Source organism: Lemur catta, chromosome 1, assembly GCF_020740605.2.
Source record: "Lemur catta isolate mLemCat1 chromosome 1, mLemCat1.pri, whole genome shotgun sequence".
NCBI classification, from domain to species: domain Eukaryota; kingdom Metazoa; phylum Chordata; class Mammalia; order Primates; family Lemuridae; genus Lemur; species Lemur catta.
In genome coordinates, this window is record NC_059128.1 from 237154107 (window position 1) to 237179794 (window position 25688).

The 25688-nt window shown below is 35.2% G+C and overlaps 1 protein-coding gene across 3 annotated transcripts in view; it reads left to right on the forward strand.

Annotated features, from left to right (window-relative positions):
• The window catches only part of CBLB (Cbl proto-oncogene B), a 198776-nt gene extending 182900 nt beyond the window's left edge, over positions 1-15876 (forward strand). For all 3 annotated transcript variants that reach the window (XM_045540363.1, XM_045540365.1, XM_045540364.1), the window contains exons 18-19: positions 4631-4750; positions 14922-15876. In XM_045540363.1, the coding sequence (XP_045396319.1) occupies positions 4631-4750; positions 14922-15181 (380 nt within the window). In that variant the 3' untranslated portion in view covers positions 15182-15876. The remainder of the gene's footprint in view (positions 1-4630; positions 4751-14921) is intronic.
• Positions 15877-25688: the final 9812 nt, after the last annotated feature.

The window sequence follows — 25688 nt, forward strand, 5'->3', positions numbered from 1 at the left end:
TTCACTCTTCAGTGTGTGAAATTTTGGTCCAGTGTAATGATAAATCTTTTCTAAGCGTTATTGAGATTTGGTTTCCTTGAGGAAATCATTATGCCTAATTAAAGAGAAATAACAGGTGTCTTAGAAAAAGAGATTATGTTCTCTCATGGTATTATATTAAATACCTAATCAAATGCATTTCTTTATTCCAGCTTTCAGTGCTCTGCACAGTTGAGTCAGATTCAGCTTTTCCGCTTCATAGCCCATTGGCTTGTCTGTAGTAGCGACTGTCAAATGGCAGTGTTCTGTGCTTCTGCAGAGCAGCCTCGGGATTCCTGTAGGATCAAGGGAGGGAAGCCAAGCCAAGGGCACAGCTCTGGTTGTTCTTTTTATCTGCTTTCTATTTTAGGCTTTCATGTAAGATTTCCTTTGGCGAAATAGTAATGTCTACAGCTGTATATGAGCCATCTATTTTGGACAGGCCAATCATATCTTAACAAAACCTGGAGTCTTCAACAAAAGCTTTACATTTTCCTGTCTCCAAACCACAGCTATTGCTAATGTATATGTGATTCTTTTCCAAATTACAAAAAAGCACTTCCTTTGTGCTGGTGGGTTGAAATAGGCACCCCTCCCATCACTTGGTGCCAGGGCCAGTGCTCAAGGAACAAAGCAAAGAAAGCAAAGGCTGTACTTAAGTCCTGCTCGTAGCCATAACTGGGTGTCTTTGTGCAGTGCACAAAATACACAGCATTTTTGGCATCCCTTATACCACCTTTCTTTCACTGTTTTTCTAACCTGGAATCTCTTTTGAAGTGCTTATCCAATCTTAAAGTCACAATTCAACTCTGAAAGCTGGCAAAATGTAGCTTATTAAAGATGAATGGAAGTTTTACTCTTGGATTCAGAAATGCAATTGCATAAGTAAAATATGAAGAACATCTGGATCATTGACAAGTTACTGAGATGGTTTTAGGGGTTGTTGGTGACTACAGCCTTTAAGAAACACTATCAGTGTGTGGCTACCAAGGGAGCTCGTGCCATTTGGGGCTTGCTACTCACAGAATTCAACACAGAGAAGGAGTGTAGTCCTCCACAGTGCTCAGCCCTCATGGAGACCACTGTGTTCAGGTGTTGAAGAATTGATAAGATAAGAGCAGCAGTTCTCAAATTGTGATCTCCAGATTAGCAGCTCTAGCATCTCCTGGGGATTTGCTTTAAAATGAAAATTCAGGAATTACTAAATCAGAAATTCTGGGAGTAGGACTCAGTGATCACAAGCCTTCTTGGTGATTTTGATGCATGATCAAGTTTCAGAAACACTGGGCTCAGGTACTCTCAAAGAAATGCAACTGGTATAGAAAAGGAAATTCATAGCACCCCAAGTAAATTACAGTGGATTAAAGAAACTGAAGATGTGTAGCCCAAAGAAACCTTCAATATATATTAGAGTTGTCTTCAACTACAGTATTTGTGAAAGAAGGATTATATTTCTTCCAAGTTACGTCAGAAGGTAGAAGTAAAACCAGTGAGAAAAGTTAAGAATGAAAATTTCATTCATCCTATGAAGTTTCCTAAAGTATTAAGGATTGTTCTACCTCAAGGAATAGGGACTTCTTTAACATTCGGAGGATTTTAATCAGTGACTAGATCAGTATATATTGAAAATTTCACGAACATAAGTTAAAGAGTGTGGGCAGCAAAGAGGGAAGAACTTTGTTTTACCTACATGGCTCTTCAAACCCCTTCCAGCAATGATTCTGCACTGACAGTATTCTTTTAAAATTTAGGGGATAAATGATAAATTTTCCAGGTGGTTTATGGACAGCCTCAGAGAGAATGGGCCATTTTTTTAACTGTTTAATTTTATTTGTCTCTTTTTATGCACTTGAGCAAAAATTTGGAAGTATTTCAGATAGTCGGAAAAGAAGAAAAAAAAGCATTCCATACCACCTTCCCCAAAAGATAACCATTGATAAGTGTCCTTTCTTTTTTTGTCTATAAATATGTAAGTTCATATTTATGTAAAATTTATTTCACATATTTCACATAGTGTATGCCATCTATAACGTTTTTCCACTTACTATGCTATGAGCATCATTCATGCTGTTAAATATTCTCATCCATTATTTTGATTGGTGAATATTTTCTCACTTCCTTTTTCATTAGCAAACCCTTTCCTCCCAGTTTATCCTTAGTTTTTTACAACCTCTAAAATAAGTACTAAATTTTCAATTTTACATTACCATACTGTAAATCACAGGAGGTAGTACTTTACTTTTTAGAACAGATTAATCCCAGTGTGTATATTCATTTATTTCTCAAACATTTATTACTGTATAAATGATACATTGGCTAATTTTAATCCATATGTTTTAATTCTAAATGTGGATATAAAATTTTACTTTAATTAGTTTCTGAAAAATTTATTTTAGAAAAGCTTTATTGCTTTTCAAAATTTCCTTATCAGGAGACAGTTGGTAATTATTGTGTTCTGCATAGTAATTGTGCTGTACATAATGCCTTTCCCTCTGAAGCATGAATGCCTCCAACTTTATAACTTGCTACAGAGAGTCCAGTTTACCCTATACCTGACCAACAGCAAACTTAGCATGAAGCAAGATAGAATATAATAGTGATTCAGAATAGAACTATAACTAGGTATTTTTGCTATTTATGGTAATATGTTGGTATATCCAGTGAAATAAATAGTTGAATGGAGCAATATAGTACAGTGGAATATTGTGTAGTCTATCATTTTATGGCCCTGAAATGTATCCAGAATTTACTTTTTAGCTTTATATACATAGATGATTATAAATAGTATAAGGGTTTCTGACAAACCTATAAATTACCCCAAAAGAAATAAACACATGTATATATTATAAAAAGCAATCTTTCCTCTCACTGAATATTATATCGGGAGCATTTAGAGTGCACAGGAACCTAAAGTTTTATTGAATATGTAAATCAAAATCCTTGGGGGGATTTCAAAATTTATCTGGAAGTTACCATATTTGTTTCCTTTGGTTTCTCTAACAAACCAAAAGATCAACATTTGTTGCATGGAATATGATTTATCTTTTCATTCCTTCCTAAAAATGTTCCAGCACTATTAATGAGGCTGGACCATTGACTCTTCAAATATCGAGAGCCCAAAATCTAAGAGTTATTTTAATCTTGAAATTAATGAAAGCAAGTTAAGTAGACTTGCCTAAGTCAAAAAGTCTCCAGCAAAGCTGGTGATAATTATTGTTCTCCAAAAACGGGGAAAATAAGTAATTAATGGTTTTGAATCCTGCCTTATATTATCTAGTCAAAAATTAGTATAAAAATAGGCAACTTTTAGGCATTATATTTTCTTCTTATATAATCAAATTCTTATGTATTATTAATGTCAAACTCATGGAAGTTCAAACAATGAAAATCAGACCACGTTTAATATTTACAATTTGTGTTTTGTGTTAGCAATTTAAGTTTCATGTTAGCAATTCAAGTTTCACTGATTCTGAAATTATGAACAATCTGAATCTGTGTAGATCTATTTTTGGTAGTTAAAAGTAAATATTTCTTAAATGCAGGCTCTTTTCCAAACAGTGTGCTAGGTGCTATATTTGAGTTAGGAGATATAATTTAAACAATGAATAAGACAAGATCCCTCCCCTTGGAAGAATTGATGTTACCGTCAGAGATACTGACAAATAATAGAGGGCAGTATGAGAGGAAAACAGAGAAGCCTAAGGTGAAAGTGATAGCTACATAAATTATTAGTGAACCAAAGATTTTAGAAGTAAGGTTCATCTACAAGAATGAATTCTTCAGAATTTAAACCTGTATACTACTAATTTTAAATCAGTTGGGTTTGTGGTCTTAGTGATTTGATATAACAATACTGATAAAATCTCTTTTTCTCCCTTTAGTTCCAGTTAGTAAATATCATTAGAAGTAATATGTTTCTGCAATTCATATTTTTCACTACTTCAGATGTCCCCTCAATGACTGTCAAGGTGGTAAAAAAAAAAAATCACATTCCCCTGTATATTTGAACATTAATGTCAGTAATGACATACTTTTTTAACAGTTGAATTTACTATTTATGAGGCAACAATAGTGATTTTTGTCATAGAACTATTAATATAAGTATCTTGTATGTACAGAAGATATGACATACACAAATTCATTTAATCTTCACAAATCCCAAATTTCAGGTCTGTTTTACAGATTTTATCTGCCTAATGGTTAGAGAGATTAAGTGATTTAATATACTCCGATGGGCAAAATCCAAAAATCCAAACCCATTTTTTTTTCCTTTTACTTTAGAACAGTTTCCATTCATTGTACAGGACAGATTGGGACAGAAAATAAAATTTAGAAGCTATTTTTATCATCAACAGTCTTACAATTAAATAAGTGATCTGTAAAATAAAATAAAATCAGTAGTCATTATAATCTAAAAATAAATGAGAAGAGCATATTGCAAATGATGAATGAATTAGGAAATATACAGATTGGAAACTGGTTAATATAAATCCTGAATTGAGTTTTCTAATTTTTGAAAGCTATAATCTTCATAAAAAGTTTCTAGAATTTTTTTTCTTCAGCTAATTGACAGAGATTATCCTTTTAATTCAAAAATTATTTTTATTTTAAGATCCCTTTTTTGATCCAGCAAGTGGCCAAGTTCCTTTGCCTCCTGCTAGGAGATTACCGAGTGAAAATGTCAAATCCAACAGAACATCACAGGACTATGATCAGCTTCCTTCATCTTCAGGTGAGTTGGCTAATAATAGTAATAATAACACCTTATGGTTATATGGTGCTTTTAACTTTTCAGAGCACCTTCTTATTCATTGTATAATTCAATGAGCACTATCTGCCTAAGAAGTTATTTTTATCATCTTTGCATTTTGCTTATAAAGCTTATATTATGAGAGAAAGGCATTACAATACTGTTTTATGGAAAAGAAAAAAATCAGTCTTAATATTATCTTTGATCAGTTTGTAAAGCCACATTTTTTATTCCAAATTTATTCATTCTCTTTCATTTTGCCTTATCAAATTTGGGAAATGGGGAAAATCTCTTTGTACATTGAAATGCTATTGTCTCTTCTCCATTACAGCAGAAATCTCTTTAGAGTTAATACTAGCCCCAAACTATTCATTTTCATAGCTCATTGAGGGCTACTCTGCAGTGCTCCAGTGCCAGCCATCAAGTAGAACGATGTACCATTTTAGTAAGCACAAGTCACACTCATGACCATTAATAAGGAAATGCTGCATCTTTCTTTGTTTCTTCAGAAGGCCTTCGCTGACGGCTATATCTGAATAGCTCCCCCTATCTTCTGCAGTCACTTCCCATCCTCCTTTGCTTTATTTTTCTTCATAGCACCTGTCACTACCTACAATTTTATTACTCATTCGTTTTCTTGATTGTTGCTTATTTGTCTGTTTCCTCTGGTAGAGTATTAACACTTGGAAGATGAGCATTGTTTGGTTCACTGCTGGTCTTCATCAATTCAGGCTGTTATAGCAAAATAACACAGACATGGTGGCCTAAACAGCAAACATTTATTTCTTCCACAGTTCTTGAAGCTAAGGAGTCCAAGATCAAGGTGCCTGCTAAGGGCCTTCTTCCTGGCATATAGATGAACCCTTTCATGAGGCCTCCACACCTAATCATCTCTCAAAGGCCTCACCTGCAAATACCATCACAATGGGGATTAGGTTTTAACACATGGATTGGGGGTTGTGTGTGGGGCAGGAACATTCAGTCCATAGCACTGCTGTATCCCAAGTATCCCAGGACAGTGCCCAGCACAGGTTTATTAGATGCATAGATAGGTGATAGATGACTGGATGGATGGATGAGTATATGAGTGGATAGATAGGTGAAAGAGAGGAAGGAACTATAGCTGATATCTGGGTTAAACTGAATGCACATATTTTATGAGCAATATTTTTGTCTCATATTTGTAAACAAAAGTTTTTCGTATATGGATTTTTGTCTTATTTCAAGGTTTTCGTTTTTTGTTTGTAAGCTCAAACCTCAGTACACATAAGACTTATTAATAATAATAGTCATGTGTTTTGTAACTTCTGAATCAAGATAGTGAGTGAGCTGTTTTGAGATTTTTCAACATGGTAGTTCTTATGTACTCTATGCCATGCATAGGAGATGCCGAAGTTAAACAGTTCTATAGTTTTGTAAGTTTTAACACTTGCATATAACTCAGGAAAGCACAGAAAGTCTTAACCTTTTCAAATTTTGGTCCGTGTTCTCTTACTAGTTTGCTTCTAGTCATTCCAAGGTTTTAGATACATGCTGTAGTTACAGTCAAAGAATTTGATGACAAAACATGAAAATCAAGAGAGAGAGACAATATCTGACAACCTGTATATAACATAAAGAAGCAAATTCTTTAAGGAAATAGCATTAAAATAGAACTTTGAAAAAAGTGCCATGACTGATTTAAAATAATATATTTGGTACCACCAATTCTGGATTAAAAGAAACATAAGTAATGGGAAGAATTGTGGCCAAAACATACTGTTTTCATAGCTTCCTTACTGTTTGCTCCATAATAAGTGAGTGTTGTAGAGCCCCGAGGAACATCATTCACACGAATGATTTCAAGTGGTATGAATTCCAATTAGCTTTACACTGGAAATGTCAGGAAAAACTTAGAGTCACAAACCTTGCTGAAATATCCCCAAATAGCCATTTACCAGAAACCTGAACTGGCTTTTGCCTAAGTGATAAAATAGGCCTGATTATTACTCTGAGGGCTTCAGCTAGCTGTAACATCAAATATTTCAACCTACTCCCTAAACTCTCTTTAAAAACACAAACCACAGAAAATAAGATACTTTTTTCCAACAAATGTTTGTTCAGATGCAGCTCACAGGGCTATCTGGCTGTCCGCTAGTTTATTTCATGCCAGCAGAGAGACTGGGCTTGCCTTCAGGGTTAGGTCTTTGATGCTTATGTGCCTTTAGGATTCCAATAGCTCTTATTTTCTATTTTTATTAAGGGCTTTTTAAAATGACTGAATGAGGATTCTGGTATGATTGCTGCATGTTATAAATTCAATTTCTTTTATGGCTATCTGAATAATTGATAGTGATATTTTATGGATAAGCTTTCTGTGAAAAGACTATTTCTAAAGAATTCAAAAATGTGGTTTTATTGATTCGAAAATATCTTCCTTATCCTCTTTTCTGAAAAGGATGTCTGTGCATACATATATTTCTGTATATACAAGGAGGCTTCCAAATGTTTTATTCCTCCCAAAGAAAATATTTTATAATTTTCTTAAAGTTTTGTAAATGTAACAATTGATATTTAATCATATAAATATGTCATGAAGATAGTTGGAAATAAGAGGATTTTACCAGCCTGTGTTAAATTCACATATACCTGTATATGGGGCAAACATTTTTGGTAATAATCCACTTATTTCTTTACATGGGTATATTATTCACATGGGTCTCATGTCTATACTAGCTGTGTGTGAGTTTTTATGTATCTTTCACTTTGCTTTTCTCTTATATGAAATATTGTGCTACAGTTTAAATGCCATTCTTAGAAACCCTATAGTGTTTGTGCTGATGAAATGCTGATGAAGAACTTTTCATATTCTTAGTATTTAGAAGACAGTTTAAGGTAACACTTGAAAACAATGCTAAAATTTTAGAACACCTTGTATTAGATGTGGTTTCAGCCAGTGAAAGGCCTTATTGCCAAATATGCTGGCAAAATAAAGAAGATCTCATTATAAAAGGAATTAACTCCAATATTACTTTTCCTTTACTAGATTAAAGAAAAATTGATGGAATATTGAATGGATTTTATATTAGGACCAAATGTTCTATAGTTATGTCCATTAAGATCTCAATTGGAAATCATGGTTTCACTTCACACTGGGTTAGGATTTTATGGTAAATTATGTATTTTTTAAGATTTTGTTTTGTGTGTCAACTTAGGAAATCATAGTGTTGTTGAGTTTTACCATACTTCAACTACTTGAAATGTTGCTTCTTACATAAAGTTTCAGTTTTAAAGCCACAGAACCTGGAGTCTTTTTCCTTATAAATCTAACACTAATGTAGTTCTTTTAAAGCCATTTTCTGGATGTATTTATAAACACAGTGTATGTGAAGATTTTTTATTTATTTGTAATTTAGCATATTAAATCATGTCCTTCTATAAGTAGGTAATATTTTCATAGTGGCAGTAATTCAATCTTATGGCATAAGTGAATTCAGGATTAATTGAGCCAATTTATCATAGAATAACAGTTACAATGATAACATGTTTGAGATTTCTGTTATTCCTTGATTAGTTAAATTTATATTATTTTTTCTTCTAATTCTCAGTTACTGTTATATTGGAAAAATCAGTAGTCTTAAGAGTTTTGATATCTATCCCAAGAATTACCACTGATTTACTAAATAATATTAGAGATTATGTCTCACATAATATGTATAATATTATTTTTATATAATTACAATCTTAAAAATGTATCACTTAACATAGGCAGAATGCTGTGCTAAGTATTTTAGATATAGATATTGATATATATAGTTTTTTATATATAAGTAATATAGTATATATAACATATGTATAATTATTTATATAGTTATACACTTAAAACATAAATATTTATATCTTATGTATTATAAATTTTATATATTTCTAATTATATCTATATATTGAACTTTTATAACTCTGTAGTTATATAATATAATATACATAAAAATATAAATCAGTGTATTTTTACTATATAATACTGATACAGATATAATTTTATTCCTCACAACCACTCTGAAATAGGTACTATTAATGTCAATTTATAGAAGTAAATAAGACATAGCAGTTTAGGTATTTACCCAAGGTGACACACCTAGTAAATGTCAGTCTGATAGGATTTAAATCGATTCTGTCTTTCTCAGCAATCCATTTGCACATTTTATTTTTTTATTTGTTAATAAAGTTTATGTTGTTATCAGGAGCCAAGCCAAAATTAAGTTAGAAAAAAATCACACATGCATCTAACAGTGATTGCTAAACTGTGTTTGGAGATGCCCAATGATAAAATCGAGACAATAGTGAAGGAATAGTAGTATTGACAAAGGAATAGAAGGTAATAAAAATGGTAAAACTATACTAGAGATTTCAAAACCGGGATTCTTAGGCAAGCCACTAACTATGTACTTCATGTACTTTTCACATTAGCAAAATCAAACTTTGGTTCTCAGTCCTAGATTCTTGAGCAGCTCAGGGCCTATAAAACTAGCAGAGAGAATCTGACGCCATTTTGTTGGTAATGGTGGTGGTGATTTTTCTATTTATGAAAGTAGTGCATGCACATTGGAAAATAAAGTGGAATTAGAGTCAACCAGAAAAAGAAATCACATAGAACCCTATCATCAATAGGGAACATTCTTGCCATTTTGAATACTTCTAATGTTTCGTCTGTGTACATTTTCACATAGTTAAGATCATATTAAATGTGTCAATTCTGTCTCAACTCCATTTAACACAGTATAATAAGTATCTTACATCATTAATTTTTTTAATAAATGTCATTTTAAATTATTGTATGATAGTCCATCATGTTTATGTGCTGTCAAACACTATTTTAGTATTTAGAATCTAACAGAAACTCTGAGTTCATATGGAAGAAAATTAACACATTAAATGCTTTTGCTATTGTCTAGAATTATAGAAGCTTGGTGTGATAGTTATTGTTGAACAGGACTTAATATAACAAATAGAGGGCCGGGCGTGGTGGCTCACGCCTGTAATCCGAGCACTCTGGGAGGCCAAAGTGGGTGGATCGTTTGAACTCAGGAGTTCTAGACCAGCCTGAGCAAGAGCAAGACCCCGTCTCTACTAGAAGAAATAGAAATTATCTGGACAACTAAAAACATACAGAAAAAGTTAGCTGGGCATGGTGGTACATGCCTGTAGTCCCAGCTACTTGGGAGACTGAGGCAGAAGGATTGCTTGAGTCCAGGAGTTTGAGGTTGCTGTGAGCTAGGCTGATGCCATGGCACTCTACCTGGGGCAACAGAGTGAGACTCTGTCTCAAAAAAATATATATATATAACAAATAGAAAATGGGAAAAGGTATTCATCAATACAGTAGTATTTGCTTATTAGATACATCTTTCAAAATAAGGACAAAAACTCCCAAACCTTAGATGATGAGGGAAATAATAAGGGCTTCCTGTGGAAATACCATCAACTCCTATATATGTATTAATAGATTATGCAGACATACAGCAGTGTGTCTCACTTTTAAAAGAATTAAATTCTGTCTAAAGGGCCTTTTGGACATTTGTTTTTTTCTGATTGCTCCCTGTTCCCTGCAACAAGGAAAGCTTAATACTACAGATATGTTTTATGTGTCTATGTACTATGGCTCGTTGGAGGACTACAAACCGTTTTAGCCTCTAAGATTATTATTTTTAATCTCATGATAATCAGTTTTTGCCCCCATCTAGAATGTATAACCTAGAGTAATCACTCTAGGTATTATTCCAATCATGTTTTCATCAGGCTAATTCTGATGCCATCTAGGACTTGCTGTTCTTTTATGTGCTTAGAAAATGAAAATTAAATCAAGATTTACTCCTAAAGCAAGACTTCTCAAATCTTTCTTCCTAAAGAAGAGTTAACTCTAAATAAATAACCCAAGGACTGGCAAGTTAGCTAAACGTGGACGACGTGCAGAAAATTGATTCAAAATCTGTTTTACCTTAAAAAGTCATGCAAACTTTGCATCTGACTCCTTTGTATATCTGTATTCATTTCAGTATTTGAAAATATTAATATCTTCACATCTTTGAGTAAAGTTGGTACTCCAGAATATGTATGTACCGTAATCTTATGGTTTCCACATGTTCTTGCACTTATTTTGATACTGTTGTAATTGCTCATAAGACTTCAAAAATACCATGACCAGCATGGACAGCAGCACTAGAATAAGCACATCTTCTTCCAAAATAAATGTTTTTAAGGAAGACGTTTAGTAGGTACAGAAATTCCCATAGGGTTGATAAAATTTATAGTCATTCCAATGCATGCCAAAACTACAATATAATAACTTTTGGAGAACCATGAGGCAGTTTCATTTTCTGTTTCATTGCTTCCTTCCACTACTGTACATATTCTAAAGTGCTAAAAAGTGAATGAAAATGAAAACCTGGTGTGTCCTACTTTTAGATATTGTGAGAAAGAACAAGTAGGGAAAGTGAAGGCTGCCTCTGAGTTTTAGGAAGAGATGGATAGAAAGAAGGATTGGTTTTAAGCAATTTGCTTTAATGGTCAGCATGAAAATGACCCCCTCCTCCCCCTTTTTAACAGTTTCTACTATTAGTTCAGGCTGTAACAGATCTTGCTTTTTAATATTTTGCTTAACTGCTTTGTGTAGGATCAGGCCCTCACAAAAAATTTTGTGTTTTTACCTCTTTCACACTTCTCTGACATTTATGTTAATTCATGGTAATTACTGTTCTATAGCATTTGAGTATAGCAGCTATCATTACAGATGTGAATTCAATTGTCCTTTTCCTTCTGATGGTCTCCTCGGTATATATACTGTACATTACATTAATTCTCATACTACCCAAGGAGGGATAAATAATACCTGTAAAAATAGATACACAAAAGTAGATTTGGAGAATGAGAATTGGTAAAGTAAATTGCTTAGCTCAAGATCACGCAAAAGCTTAATGGCCAAATTGAGATCCATCTGACCAACCTCAAGTCTCTGTGTGATATTCCTAATCTACATTTACAAAAGTCTCTGCTGTAGCTATCAGTTACCTGGTATGTAGCTACACTATCAAATTAGAATGTCAACTATGAAATTAAGATATACTCAATTGAATAAATATTTAACCATTAAGTAGAAATTTATAACAGGTGATGAGAAGTTGTAACATAGATTACAATTTATTTCTAATTGTAGGCTTTGATACATAATACAATTTAACTTCTGAGCATTTGTGAGATTCTAAAGAGATGTCAGCACTGTTTTGGGGAAATAGATTTTGATCTATGGCAATGAGGACTAGGATTAAATGAATTGGAATATGTGAGTGTGGATTTAAAAAGGAAAATCTGTGAATTGAGAAAATAAATCTTTGCTTCAAGAGGATTTTTTTTCTTACTTTAATAAAAATGTCTTCAAACTCTAATGATTTTTTTCTGGAGGCTTTTTGAAATCATTTTCTCCAGCTGATGTTTCAAATTTTTGTGTCCCCAAAAATACCTGTTCCAGAGTCAAAGATAACTTCACTACTCTGACTAGATAGAGTTTTGATTTAATCTCTGTGTGTTTATGTGTGTGTGTGTGTGTGTGTGTGTGTGTGTGTGTGTGTATTTTTCTCCTTCTGACTTAGATTTCCTGAATTATGTCCACTACTTGTTTTTTCCAAGCAAAGAATAGCTTTCTCTTAAATCAAATTAGTTATCTACAGATTCCATTGCATTTTTGTCCACATTAATTATAGCAGCCTTACAGAGTAGATAGGTTCTTGATTTTTATTCTGATGGTAGGTACCTTCTGTTTTAATGTTATCTATGAAGATCAAAGTTATATATGTTTATTCTAAAAGTTTGAAAACTTAAGACTTATTCCCAATTATACTGTTTATTAGAGGCTGCCATAGTATCCACCCTTTTCTTATATATATAACTGTTCTTTTCAAACATCCATGATATTCATGTGTCCTTCTCAAAATTGTAGAGAGAAACAAAACAATATTAGAAATCTCTTAGAAAATTACCAATAGAATACAAGGTATTTAGACTTGTATTATAGTCTAGGTATATTTGGTAATTAGAGTAAAGGAAAGCTTACTAGAATTTCTAATAGTTATTGAAAATGATTAAATGCAAAGTATAATTTTTCTACCCCTATATGACATAATGAAAATATTTAATACAAAAATAAATGGAACTTAAAGATATACTAAGAAATGCAATTTAGCAGATGATAATAATTTGAGGTGTTTAATTACAGATGTAAGAAATAGTACAGACATTTGTAAGAACCAGAAATTGTGTATTCTGGTATAAGAGTATCCTTTAAGGCCGGGCGTGGTGGCTCACGCCTGTAATCCTAGCACTCTGGGAGGCCGAGGCGGGTGGATCGCTCGAGGTCAGGAGTTCGAGACCAGCCTGAGCAAGAGTGAGACCCCGTCTCTACTAAAAATAGAAAGAAATTATCTGGCCAACTAAAAAAATATATATACAAAAAATTAGTCAGGCATGGTGGCACATGCCTGTAGTCCCAGCTACTGGGGAGGCTGAGGCAGTAGGATCGCTTAAGCCCAGGAGTGTGAGGTTGCTGTGAGCTAGGCTGACGCCAGGGCACTCACTCTAGCCCAGGCAACAGAGCAAGACTCTGTTTCAAAAAAAAAAAAGAGTATCCTTTAATATACAGTGTCTACAACTATAATATTTTTAAAAATTGGGCATTATCCTATAAGAAGGGAAAAATTAAAATAAGACTATCATTCTATTTAATGTAGAAACAAATGTTTTTATCCTTAACAAGCTTTTATTTTATGTCATATTGATATTTCTAGAATTGTGAGTGGGATGATGTTTTTAACATACTATCTTCTCATGGAAAAATACCATACTTTAAAAAGGAAAAATGAAATAATGAATCAGAATCAGATAAGTTTTTATTATTTAAATTTGATTATTATTGAAAATATCAGCTGGGAATATCTCCTGAAGTTATTGGGGAAGCTAGTGAGGCAGGAGTGGGGGACCAGAATGAAAGGACTGGGCATGAGACATTCGGCTTTTATCCCTCACTTCACCATTCACTTAACTGTGATCTTGAATATATCATTTGGCATTTGTCAATGGTCTAGAAAAAAGATATTAAATAAATAGTGTTGTCTAGATTGTCCTACATCCATAAATGGGTTTCATGACATAAAGTTGATATTTTTTATTTTCATCTTTTTTCTTTTTTGGTTTAGGCTTTTGAAATGAAGTGATATATAGATAGAGTCATGTGGAAATGCATGATGAAAGTACCCTGTCAAGTTAGCCAGCCCATGCCCTGGAGACCTGCATGAGCTGGTAGCTTATAAATAATTTTCTATTCTTTTAAGATTACTGTCTATTCACAGGCACCAATGTTATTGTTTTAACTCTGATAAACTGTCATCATCAGAGGAGTGATCTAGAAACCAATTCTTCACCTATAATGTTTCTTCTAGGTTTGCTTTTTCTCAAGCAAAACTTTCTACATTGGAATCTGGATAAAGTGTTGAGCAAAGCACCAAGTTTACTTCTGTTCAACCTCTTAACTAACAGTAGAATCAAAGCATCTACTATTAGTATTTTCCTTTTTCTTTTTTTTCCCCCTAGTATTAGTAAGGCACCAATTATTAACTTGCAAAATCAGATTTTTTTTTTTTTTTTTTTTTTAGCACAGTTCTGCTCTATATGAGTGGGATAGATCTGTCGGGGATGCTCTGCCATGAATATCTATAAGCTTGTAAAGACACTTTCCTCTGGCAGAAAATTCCCAAGATTGTCTCTCTGGAGGACAATCAGCCAGAGTCTGTGCTGTAGTAGAGGATGAACTGTGTTGCTCAGCCAAGTGAAAGCCTTCCCTTTTTAGACAGTTGTTTGGCTTTTTTTTTTCTGTCTGTATATTTTTTTACTTCATGTGGCTTAAAGAATAAAATTGTAGAGTTAGGAATTAAATGTATAATTTCTCAGTGGAACTACCAACACGGTCAACACAATCTATCTTAATTTTCTAATGTTCAAAATGAGGATAATACTACCTATCCCCCAATAGTATGGAAAAATGGGGAAAATGAGGTAATACTATTATGTTATAATGTCTTTTATTTTATCTCACTGTTTAAATGATATCTCTCTTTAAAAATCTACACAGATGGTTCACAAGCACCAGCCCGACCCCCTAAACCACGACCCCGCAGGACTGCACCAGAAATTCACCACAGAAAACCCCATGGGCCTGAGGCAGCATTGGAAAATGTAGATGCAAAAATTGCAAAACTCATGGGAGAGGGTTATGCCTTTGAAGAGGTGAAGAGAGCCTTAGAGATAGCCCAGAATAATGTCGAAGTGGCCCGGAGCATCCTCCGAGAGTTTGCCTTCCCTCCTCCTGTCTCCCCACGTCTAAATCTATAGCAGTGACAACGGTAAACACCCAAATGGGAAGCAGTCGACACCTATTCCAGGAGTGTGGACTCGAGAGAATTGAGATGGATTCAAGAGAGAAGGTGTCTCCTCATGTAGCATCTTGAGAAGGGAGGCTTGGGAGTGCAGCTTCTCAGAAGGAGACTGCTGCTTGCTCAGGATGTCAACGGCTGTGGCTTCCTTGTTTTTGCTAGCCATACTTTTAAATCAGGGTTGAACTGACAAAAATAATTTAAAGACGTTTACTTCCCTTGAACTTTGAATCTGTGAAGTGCTTTTCCTTGTTTACAAGTTGGCAAAGTTGCAGTTTGTTTTTGTTTTTAGTTTAGTTTTGTTTTTTTTGGATACCTGTACTGTGTTCTTGACGGACCCTTTGTAGCGTGGTCAGGTCTGCTGTAACATTTCCCACCAGCTCTCTTGCTGTCCACATCAACGGCTAAGTCACTTACTCGTTTTGATCTCTACCATCCACACCCCGTCCCCAGGTCCAATTCCATTTCTCCCATTCACAAGACGCTTTAAAAGTTCTGATTTTCAATTTATCAAACTAATGCAAAAGAAGTATGTGTTCTGCACTACTGATTTTTTTCCTTTGGAAACTATCACTATTGAGAGATGGGGAAAACCTGAATGTATAAAGCATTTATTTGTCAATAAACTGCCTTTTATAAGGGGTTTTCATATAATATTGAGGAGCTTCCCTGTAAGTTTTTTGACCTTTAATCTTCTGTATTCTCATCTCTGTCATGTCAGGGGTATCATGACTCTGTAAAAATCTAAAATATTAGAAAGCAACTACTGCAGATGTGAAAAATACACTTGCACAAGACAGTGCTGTCCTGAAGTTATATAATGACTTCCACTAATATTTATGCCTGTATTACTTTGATGCATACTGAATAAGAGGGCCATCTCCCTAAAATATACTAATAATTTTCAGATAAAATTATGCACATACCTTTCCCAAAGTGGAATTAGAGTTCATTTCCTATTTGAGGGATTGCACTCTAGTTCCTAAGAGCTGTGCAAACCAGTTCATATTGCGGTGGAAACGTTAAATCTTTAATGCACTGTTAAGTACTAATGCTACTGTGGCAATGTTTTTTGCAAAGTACTCGGTAATTTTCTCTCTCTAATCAAAGTTCATATTTAATTTGTAGATTCTCTCATTGCCCCACACTACTCCCTAACATCAGGTGAAAGAAATTAATGTAGTTTTGCCTTTTTTTGCAAAATGCTGGTTAGCTCCTCAGAAACTGTTATTACTTCTAATCTACAAGTATTTATTGAGAATCTGTGATGTGCTTGGCACTATTAGGCACTGTGTTTTTAAAGCACAAACTTTCACAAGCTAATTCCAACATACTCTTTTATTTTTCTTTATCTGCATTTTTGACGGCAAGTGTCTCTTTGATGGACAAAGCCTAGAAGATTTTCACCAGAGCTTCAGAATTTTTTAGCAACTTGCTTTTTTTTTTTTTTAATATTCCCAATGAGAAGTTAGAGAATTGAGACAAATCCATCTCTGTGTAAATGCTCAAACCCACAGGTTTTCTACATATGGACTAATTGCAGGTTTCTGCATGTGTTTCCACCAGTCCTTTTCAAACTTCACACCCAGTGTCATGTAAAAAGTTGCATCAGATAGTGAGCCTGTCTTTAAGATTCAAAAGGACATGACTGAACATCTTGTAGATCTGATGGAAATTAATGTGCTACAGGACTTCTGTAGCCAACCAAGTTGACCCTGGGAGGGAAATTAATGCATTCCTTTGCACGGTGACACATGCCCTTTTTTGACAGCCTGGTTTTCATGGTATGAGTTGGTACTTGAGGAGTCACAGGTCTTGGATGGTTTGTGCTTTTGTGTGAATTTCTTCAGGTGATTCTGAGCTGGTCATGTTCCTGGAGGGGAATTTCTAATTTGCCTTAGATGTTCTTCACATGAGTAGATATGTGAATGCAGTTTTTTACACTTTTAAAAATTCCATTGGCTAACTTTCCATTGCTTTATGAACTCCAACCTGTGCCATCATGATTTTTCACTTGATTTAACAGTTTCAGATGTCACATTGGAATACCACTGTACATTTTGGCCTTTTTATGACTTACTGATCATAAGTGCAGTCTAAGAGCCAAAAGTCGCCACTTAATTGTGATAATGTTTTTATAACATTCTTCGTAGATTAGGGAATGATGTAAAAATAGAAATGTTAGCAAGCATAGTACATTCTCATTCAGTTTTCAAATAATATGTGAAAATTTCCAGTGATAATTAAAAAAGAAAAGACTGGCGATGATGCAGTAAATTTGGACCTGAAATTTGGGGGAAAAAAAATCTGTTTTGCAGTGAAAACATGCTGGTCTTCACCACAATTTCTCTGTATCTTGTACTCAATAGCAGCCGTTAGTTTTGTTATTAAAAGGAATGAATCAAAAACTCTTACAGAACAGAATGGAAAGAGAGAAACTTTCTTGCAAACACTGTCATGAAAAACCTTTGCTACCTATTACCTAGAAAATCAAACTCAAAAAGAATTTTTTGAGGAAATAATTAAACCAAAATATTTTTTCATTATAAAAATAGACTACCTGTTAATGTTTGGAAATGATCCAGACTTTGTTTCACTGTGATCCAAAAAGTTAGACATTCCTTTCATTTGTCAAGACTTGGTAATATAATTATTTTTTAAGCCAGTATTTCATATATAATCCATAAAATTAAAACAAATCATGGCCATTATTAACCTTTCTCTCTCTACCCAAACATGTTCTGGATGTAGAAGGACTTAACCGCAATGATGTTCTAGTAAATTTATCTCCATCACCTTTTCCCTTGATGTTTGGCAAATCCTAACCAAACTTTCTAGAATTGAATCAAAGGAGTTTATGCTTAACTTGAACTGCCTTCCACAAATATGACCTTCAACTCTTCCCTATCCATTTCTCCCTGCCCACATGCAAATAGTCTTAATAATAGAGCCCTAATTGCAACTTCAAAGGGCCCCATTTATTAACTCAGCATTTCATATACCAAGAATACTTGGCAAAGATTTCTTCATAATGTGAATTTTTCATTTTTCTGTTCCAGAAACATTTCCTACAGTTTGGACATTATTTTTCCTCTCAGATTTTCAACTTGAAGCTTTAATTTGCACTGAATTTATTTAACCTGGTTAAAATCTTAATTTCTCTTTTCAGCTAACAGATTTGGAAGCAAATTACAGTATGTTTTAAATAACAAGTATTGCCTGTTGACCTGGAATTTTAGTGATTCTGGGAAAATTTTCCAGAAAATGATAGCAATAGAGTGAAGGGTTTTTTTCCCCAAAATTACTATTTTGTTGTTTTTTAAATGCCTTTTTTGAACTTGTGTAATGTGGCAAAATAGTTATGTGTTCAATTAATTTATATTTTATTCATTCTTTTTCAATTCTGGTTATTATGTAGCCTCAAGTATTTTATCTGTTCTTTTAAAGTATTTTATAAAATGAATGTTAACAAAATGCAGAGTTGGTACTTTATTCTTCAAATGAACACAAAAAAATTCTTTCAGGGCATTTCTATGTAGTAATTTTTCTTTATGTTAAGAAAAAGACATTTGATTTAAGAGCGAATTGGATAAAGTGGTGTGAGATACCCATCCTAGATAATTTAGTTATTAAATACCAAAACCATATCATTTTAAGATAGTCTAATAAGCTGTTCCCATTAGAACTGAAAGTTATTGTAAGGTTCCAATTAAGAAATACCATATCTGGGAAAGGCTGAAGGTCTTCAGGATGACACACTACATAGCTGATAATTCTGGATCAACATTATCATCCATTCTTTAAACTCTTGATTTTTCTAGTCATTTGTTACTGGTCAGTATGTAGCGGGGAGAGAACAACAGAGATAAAAAATGTTAATAATTGCTTTTATATCAAGAATTATAGCAAAATGTTGTGAAATTAGTACATGCAAAGTCCCATACACAGTAATAATTATTATTCCCTGGAAGCACATACAATGAAATGGGAGCTGCACAGAAGCAAGCAATTCCAACACAATAAATGTTGTGTATAGTTATGACATTGTACTGGGATTACATGTAGATGGTAGTGCTTAAGAACTAATTCTTGGGCCCTTACTATGTGCAAGAACTTAGTAGTATTGAAGCATTTAATCCTCGCAACAACCCCGCCTCTTTTAGGACTGTGGAAGGAAAGCTCCTATGGAAAATTTGAGAGGTTATAAGGCTAAGTAGCGTTTTGTCAGCCTAAAAGAGGAACAAGGTTTTGTTAAGAAAGAAATCAAGAGGTAAAGCTTTGCAACTAGGATGAGCACACGTGATAAAACATTGTTATTCATGCAAAGGCGAGTAGTAGGAGGGCCTGGGAAACACAGAAAGAGACTAGAGAGAGTATGGTGGTTTCTGAAGGTGGGGGACTGGGCAAGCTACTCTGGGATCCTGGGAGCCATATAATTAGGAATCACTGATGAGAGGTCATAGATGAGAGTAACCGGAAGAAGGAATAGCAACCTCTGAACCCAGGCAATTAGGGTGTGCCTAACAGGAATTGCTACATCAATTGACAATCAGGCAATAGGCTGAAAGGAAATCTAATTTTCGTACCTCTTTATGTCCCTCTTTTTGGGGGGTTTTTGAGGGAAACTTGGGAAATTATTCTTAATCATCTCTTTCTGCTTCCTTTTCATCCCTACTGCCACTACCCTCTTTGGGGTCTGAATTATGACTCCCCTAAAATTTTAAATAGCCCTAATTGGTCTTCATGGCTCTAGTGAAAACCAGAATTATGTCTCTGAAATTCAAATCCAATGCTACTCCTCTGTGTAAAACCTTTTACGGCTCCACAGTAGGGATGCCGTCTGTACCTCCTTACACCTATCTCCCTCCGCAGCCCTTCTGAGCTCCCGCTGAACTTGTAATTGTCCAAATGTGCTCCATGTCTTTGTACATGCGAGTCCTTCTGAGTATTCCTTTTCCTTTTTCCACATTGGCCAACTCCTAGTTATTCTTCAAAATCCAGCTCAAGCATTGCCTCTGTAAAGAATTTTCCATCTTATGCTATAATTGAGTTGACTGTGCCATCTTTTATGTCTCACACAGTGCCAATATTACAACACTTACCATGTGGCTTTGCAACTGCTTCACATGAGGTCCCAACCAGACTGAACTTCTTTAGTAGAGGAAGCATGTCTAATTTATGTCTGCATCCCAACCTCATAATGCAGAGCCCAGCACATAATGCAGAATAAAATGTTTCAAATAAGTGAGTAATTGCATGGCAGAACAGAAATGTAGCTTCTGTAGAACTTCTCCGGTTGCACTTCTCTAGTTGCAGTCTTGAGTAGCCAATAGTGGAAACAGTCTTGAGTTCTAATCCCAGCTCTGCCACTAGCTACCTGTGTAAAAATACATCTCTTTCCTTTGAGCTTATTTTCTTTACTCGTGGCCTAGACGATATATGAAATGTGATTGCATTAAATATCTTAGTTTTCATATACTGGATCAAGAGCAAAAATTAGTAATTACAAAAAAATAAGATTCACAAAGTAAAAGCAAAAAGATTTAAAAACTTACTTTGATAAAGTTCAAAACTTTTTAAAATCAACTTCAGAGGCTCAGAGAATTCTTCATAAAGATGTCATGATGAATATACGTATTCAAGAGATTACTGGTCACAAATTTCTATGGGAAAGTAATAGTGGTTAAGAGTGCAGGCTCTGGAGCCAGATTGCCTAGGATCAGTTCCCACCTCTGCCACTTCCAAGCTGTGTGGCCTTAAGGAAATGTTCTGACCTCTGCACTTCAGTTGCCTCATCTGTAAAATGGGAATACCAACCACACGTATGGTAAAGGTTTTAGATAAAGAACTTAGAACAGTACCAAGTACTTAATAAATGCCTAATAAATGACAGCTCTCATTACCATGTATCCTAACCCAGGGAACATAAGCCACACTCCATCTCCCAGAATCCACGGAGTAGTCAGCAAAGAGAAGCGTGTCTGAGTTGTCCCATTATTTTACATTGGAAAGGGTTGCTCTGGCAGTCTTTAGACAAAAGTGGCACATACTGTTCTGGTTAAACTGAGGAAGTTTGAAGCCTTGAAGGGTAATGGGCTACATATCACACTAGCCATTTGTAGAATTGAGTTTTTAGCATAGAACCTTTGCTGCCACCATGCACCCTTCCTGTGCTTGCTACTCAAAGCCCTATGCAATTAAGTTAGAGATAAAGACGATGAGTTGGTATGACTGCCAAGGCCAGTCTGGGTTCCTTGAGAGCTGTTTTCTTCCCCGTTGACCACCACCTAAACCAAATATTCAGAAATTCTCTATTTTATTAATAGATGAAAAGACTTCTTTTGTTTTTTTTGTTTTTTTTTTTTTCTTTTTTTTTTGAGAGAGTCTCGCTCTGTTGCCCGGGTTGGAGTGAGTGCCGTGGCGTCAGCCTAGCTCACAGCAACCTCAAACTCCTCGGCTTAAGCGATCCTACTGCCTCAGCCTCCCGAGTAGCTGGAACTACAGGCATGCGCCACCAGGCTAATTTTTTCTATATATATTTTTAGTTGGCCAGATCATCTCTTTCTATTTTTTAGTAGAGACGGGGTCTCACTCTTGCTCAGGCTGGTCTCGAACTCCTGACCTCGAGCGATCCACTCACCTCGGCCTCCCAGAGGGCTAGGATTACAGGCATGAGCCACCATGCCCGGCCTTCTTTTGTTTTTAAAATCTAGTTCAGGTACAAAAATCGTTTCATCTTTCGGGTAGAGGAAAGTGGCATAATGAATGGGTCCCTTCAGTTCTCTCATTCCAAATGCAACAGATGTTGAAGAGGACTTTTCTTTTTTCCCCTGGAATGAGGCTAACACCCCAAGGCTGGAAACAACAGATGCTGAGTTCCTTCACATCCTAAAAACCCACCTAGACTTGGTCTATAGGACTCATTAAAAGGCTGGTGGCAGAAACCCCTGTCCTGCAACCCCAAGAGTACATAGCATAAGAGGATGGATTTGAGGGTTGACCTGGGAAAGTGAGCGAAGACTGATAATGGATTGTGCCCAACTAAGTAATGATAGCTCCAAGAAAGCCAGTCACACATATATTATGGAACTTGTATTTTATTCTATTGGATGTCTATGCAGTGAACTTAGTGATCTGCCATCTGTGAATACTTGAACTGTAGAGAAGAGTGAGCAGTGAATTAGCTGACAAGCATCCCCACCACTAGGAGGGTAAGGATACATCATATGCCCATGAAACAAGCAGACTCTTGTCAAGGCAGCTGAGCTTGAGCCATTTTGACAGGGCCCAAGAAGGCCACCTGCCAGACACAATAACCCAAGCTGCAAAAGACTTTCGAGTGTACAACACTGGACCAGGCACAAAGGATTTAAGCCAGTGGATATCTGATGTGTCAGACAGTAACTCAGCTGAGTGTCTCCCAAAGAATACGCACATGAGCTTGATGGCAAAGTCCACGTTTGGGAAATTAACAGGCAAAATCAAAAATCAAGGATGCACTACTATAACACTTGTGAAGTAAAAAGAATAGTGCTCACTTTTCTTTAATTCTTCTTCCCCTGCCGGAAGCCTGAAGAAGCAGAAACATAGGAGTGAAGAGGAGCAGTAGGAAAGAGCAGATCTTGCTCCTTCTCTGCTCCTAATCCCTGAGGTTGAGGCCTGGCCGAGACAGGAAGACAGTGGACAGGCTAGATGGAATTAGAATGCAGGTGACTAAACAAAGAAGGAGAGAATCAATAGTCAAAGGCAGTGATTAGAGAAAAAACATCCACCTACCATGTTGGCAGCCCATCAGCTTCAAGGTGCTTGGTAAACTAGTTAATGAAAACGAGCATTGCATTTTAAGTGGAATTCAGTGATTTCCTTATCTTAAAAAAATATTCAAAGTCAGATAGCCATCACCAGAGGGATGTTCTCTGGGAAAACGGTGTGAGCTGGACAGATCCATTTTGTTTCTCTGGAAATATTTCCTGCCTGGCAAGCTCAGTCCTGAAGCTGCAAACTGTGGCAAAGCCTCACCATGCTCTGTTGAGCAGAAACCCTCCCTTCTGTTACCCAGCAGTGCAGGGTCCAGTCTCACCCCCAACTCTGCCTTCTCTGTAGGCATTTCTTTCCCATCAGTAAACTATTCAGACCTCATTTATTAGCTTGTTTATGAAGTAAATATGGGGTGCATGAAATATACCATCTGGCAGCAACTTTTCCTAGAACATCAGTGACTTTCCTGAAACTACTATCAAAAGGAACTGTATGTTTCCCTAAAGAACCGTTCCAATATAAGATTCAAACTATCTTTGCAGAAAATTAAACTTAACCACAAGTGCCTAGGCCCTAGGCTATTCAGACACAAATCAAAAACACCAGCACTGAGGCACTTATTTATATAAATGTTTAATCAAGAGTGACGCACGATGCCTATTTATCTGGAATTTCTTGCAAAAATAAGAGAGAATAGATGGGCTAAAGCAAGACTAATGTATCTCTACTGGGCATTTTAATCAGTGCTAACATACTTAAATATTTATATAGCACTTTGAGCTTGGGAAAGTTTTATATTTCATTTTCAAAGTTGTATTTCTCAAAACTCTTGTGAAGTAAGTACATTACATTTGATATCTTCCCTTTGCACATAGAATTTATAAGCCAGAGAACATAAATAATTTTCCCTGTGTCGCTCAACAATTAACAAGAGGTACAATTATAATCTATTAATTAGTCCCACCCCACACATTAGATATTAATAGTAGACCTAAAAACAATGAGACAAGATCTAAGTAATCCTCCTGTGGGCAAAAGAAGGGAATTTGAAATGAATAAATGACTTTTCACTTGTTACCATTTTCATATATTGCAGCAGGAATGAGCCAGAAGGATAAGTACATGTTTACTTATTGACAAGTTGGGTTTTTTTTTAAAGAATGGCTTGTTAATTGGTCAGCATTATCCTGTGAAGTAAACAGAATCATGTAGTTGACGCTGAACTACACATTGCAAATTTTGCAAAGTTAATCAGCAAATTTAAGCTGTAGATGAGTTAAGCAATCTGCATTTCAGAGCGGCTATGGGTCTTTCTAGCTAGCTAATTTCAATGTGTATACATACTTATTTTTTATTAACTTACCATGTTTATTAGAAAGAGGAAAAGAAAAATTATATTGCAGCTTGCCATTTTTCAATAAAAGCGGTCTAATTACTTGATTCAGTAAAAAGCTATTAAATAGGGAAGGGGAACAAATATTCTCACAGGTTAAATAAAAAAACATCTGTTTCATTTGTGAAGCCTCAATGTATAGGCGTAGAAGTACTTTTGGCAGCCGTGCTATTCATCTCCGAGATGCTATAAACTTGTCATGGTAAGGACACTGCAAATTCAGCTTGAATATACTTTTCTTTTCACATTAATGGCATGTAAGGACACTTATGACTCTCATCATCACTTCAGCACCTTGAGAAGACCAATGTTCTTATTCTCGTCTTAAAGGACCATTACCACTGCAGCCTGTGACTTGTCAATCCTTTGTGATATTAACCCCTAAATTAAACTCACTTGGGGTTGAAGATGGCAACAAGAGCACTTAGTTCCCTTTTAAGATCACACACTTTCATTCCACCTGGAAAATTCAGAAATGTGTTGATTAAAATCAGTTCAGATATTGATAAAGAGATTCAAGCTTCATTTTCCTCAGAAGAATGGCCAGGGTACTTGATAAAACATTAAGGAGGAAATGCCAACTCACAGAATAGATCTAGCAGCGCTCAATGCTGTGGTTAATTTTGTGTTTGTCAGCTAAGGTAAACTCTAGTGTCCTCAGATTGTACATCATGCCCAAATTTCTTCACCTAGAAAGAACAGTTGATATATGCCTTAAGATATTGTGAAAATCCACAGTTGAGTTTAAAAGACATTAAATGACTGGCTTCACTGATATTCTCCACATGTTTTAAAAGATGTATTGTTAAATCCATTACATTGTTTACGAAGATTAGGAACCAGAACTCTCTTTTAACTCTTTCAACACTCTTTCCAGGCTCATTTTACCCAACTTCCCTTAATATACTGCATCCACATATCATTCCATCTCATCCAAGTTCTTAGAGGGAAGTTCTATATACTTGGTTGTCTTAATAAGAAAAGCCCCCAGAAAGAATTTCTGGTCTTTAACATTGTTTACCTATAACTTCAGAAGCATATAGTCCATGATCTCATTCTACAATTAGGCTCATTGTCACACACAGACATATTCTTGATACATTGGATATCTTGATATTTTGGATAGACTATCCAAAATTCTGGTCCTGTTCAAAAATTTTTATGTATATTTAGACATAGTTAAGTTTCCCTTAGGTTAAAATATACAATCTGGCTACCTATCTTTCAGATGGTGTCAGAGAGTGTTCACACTTCGCTCAAACTATGAAAACAACATGATGCCAGTTGCGGTCCCAGACCCTGCTAAGGGCCCCAA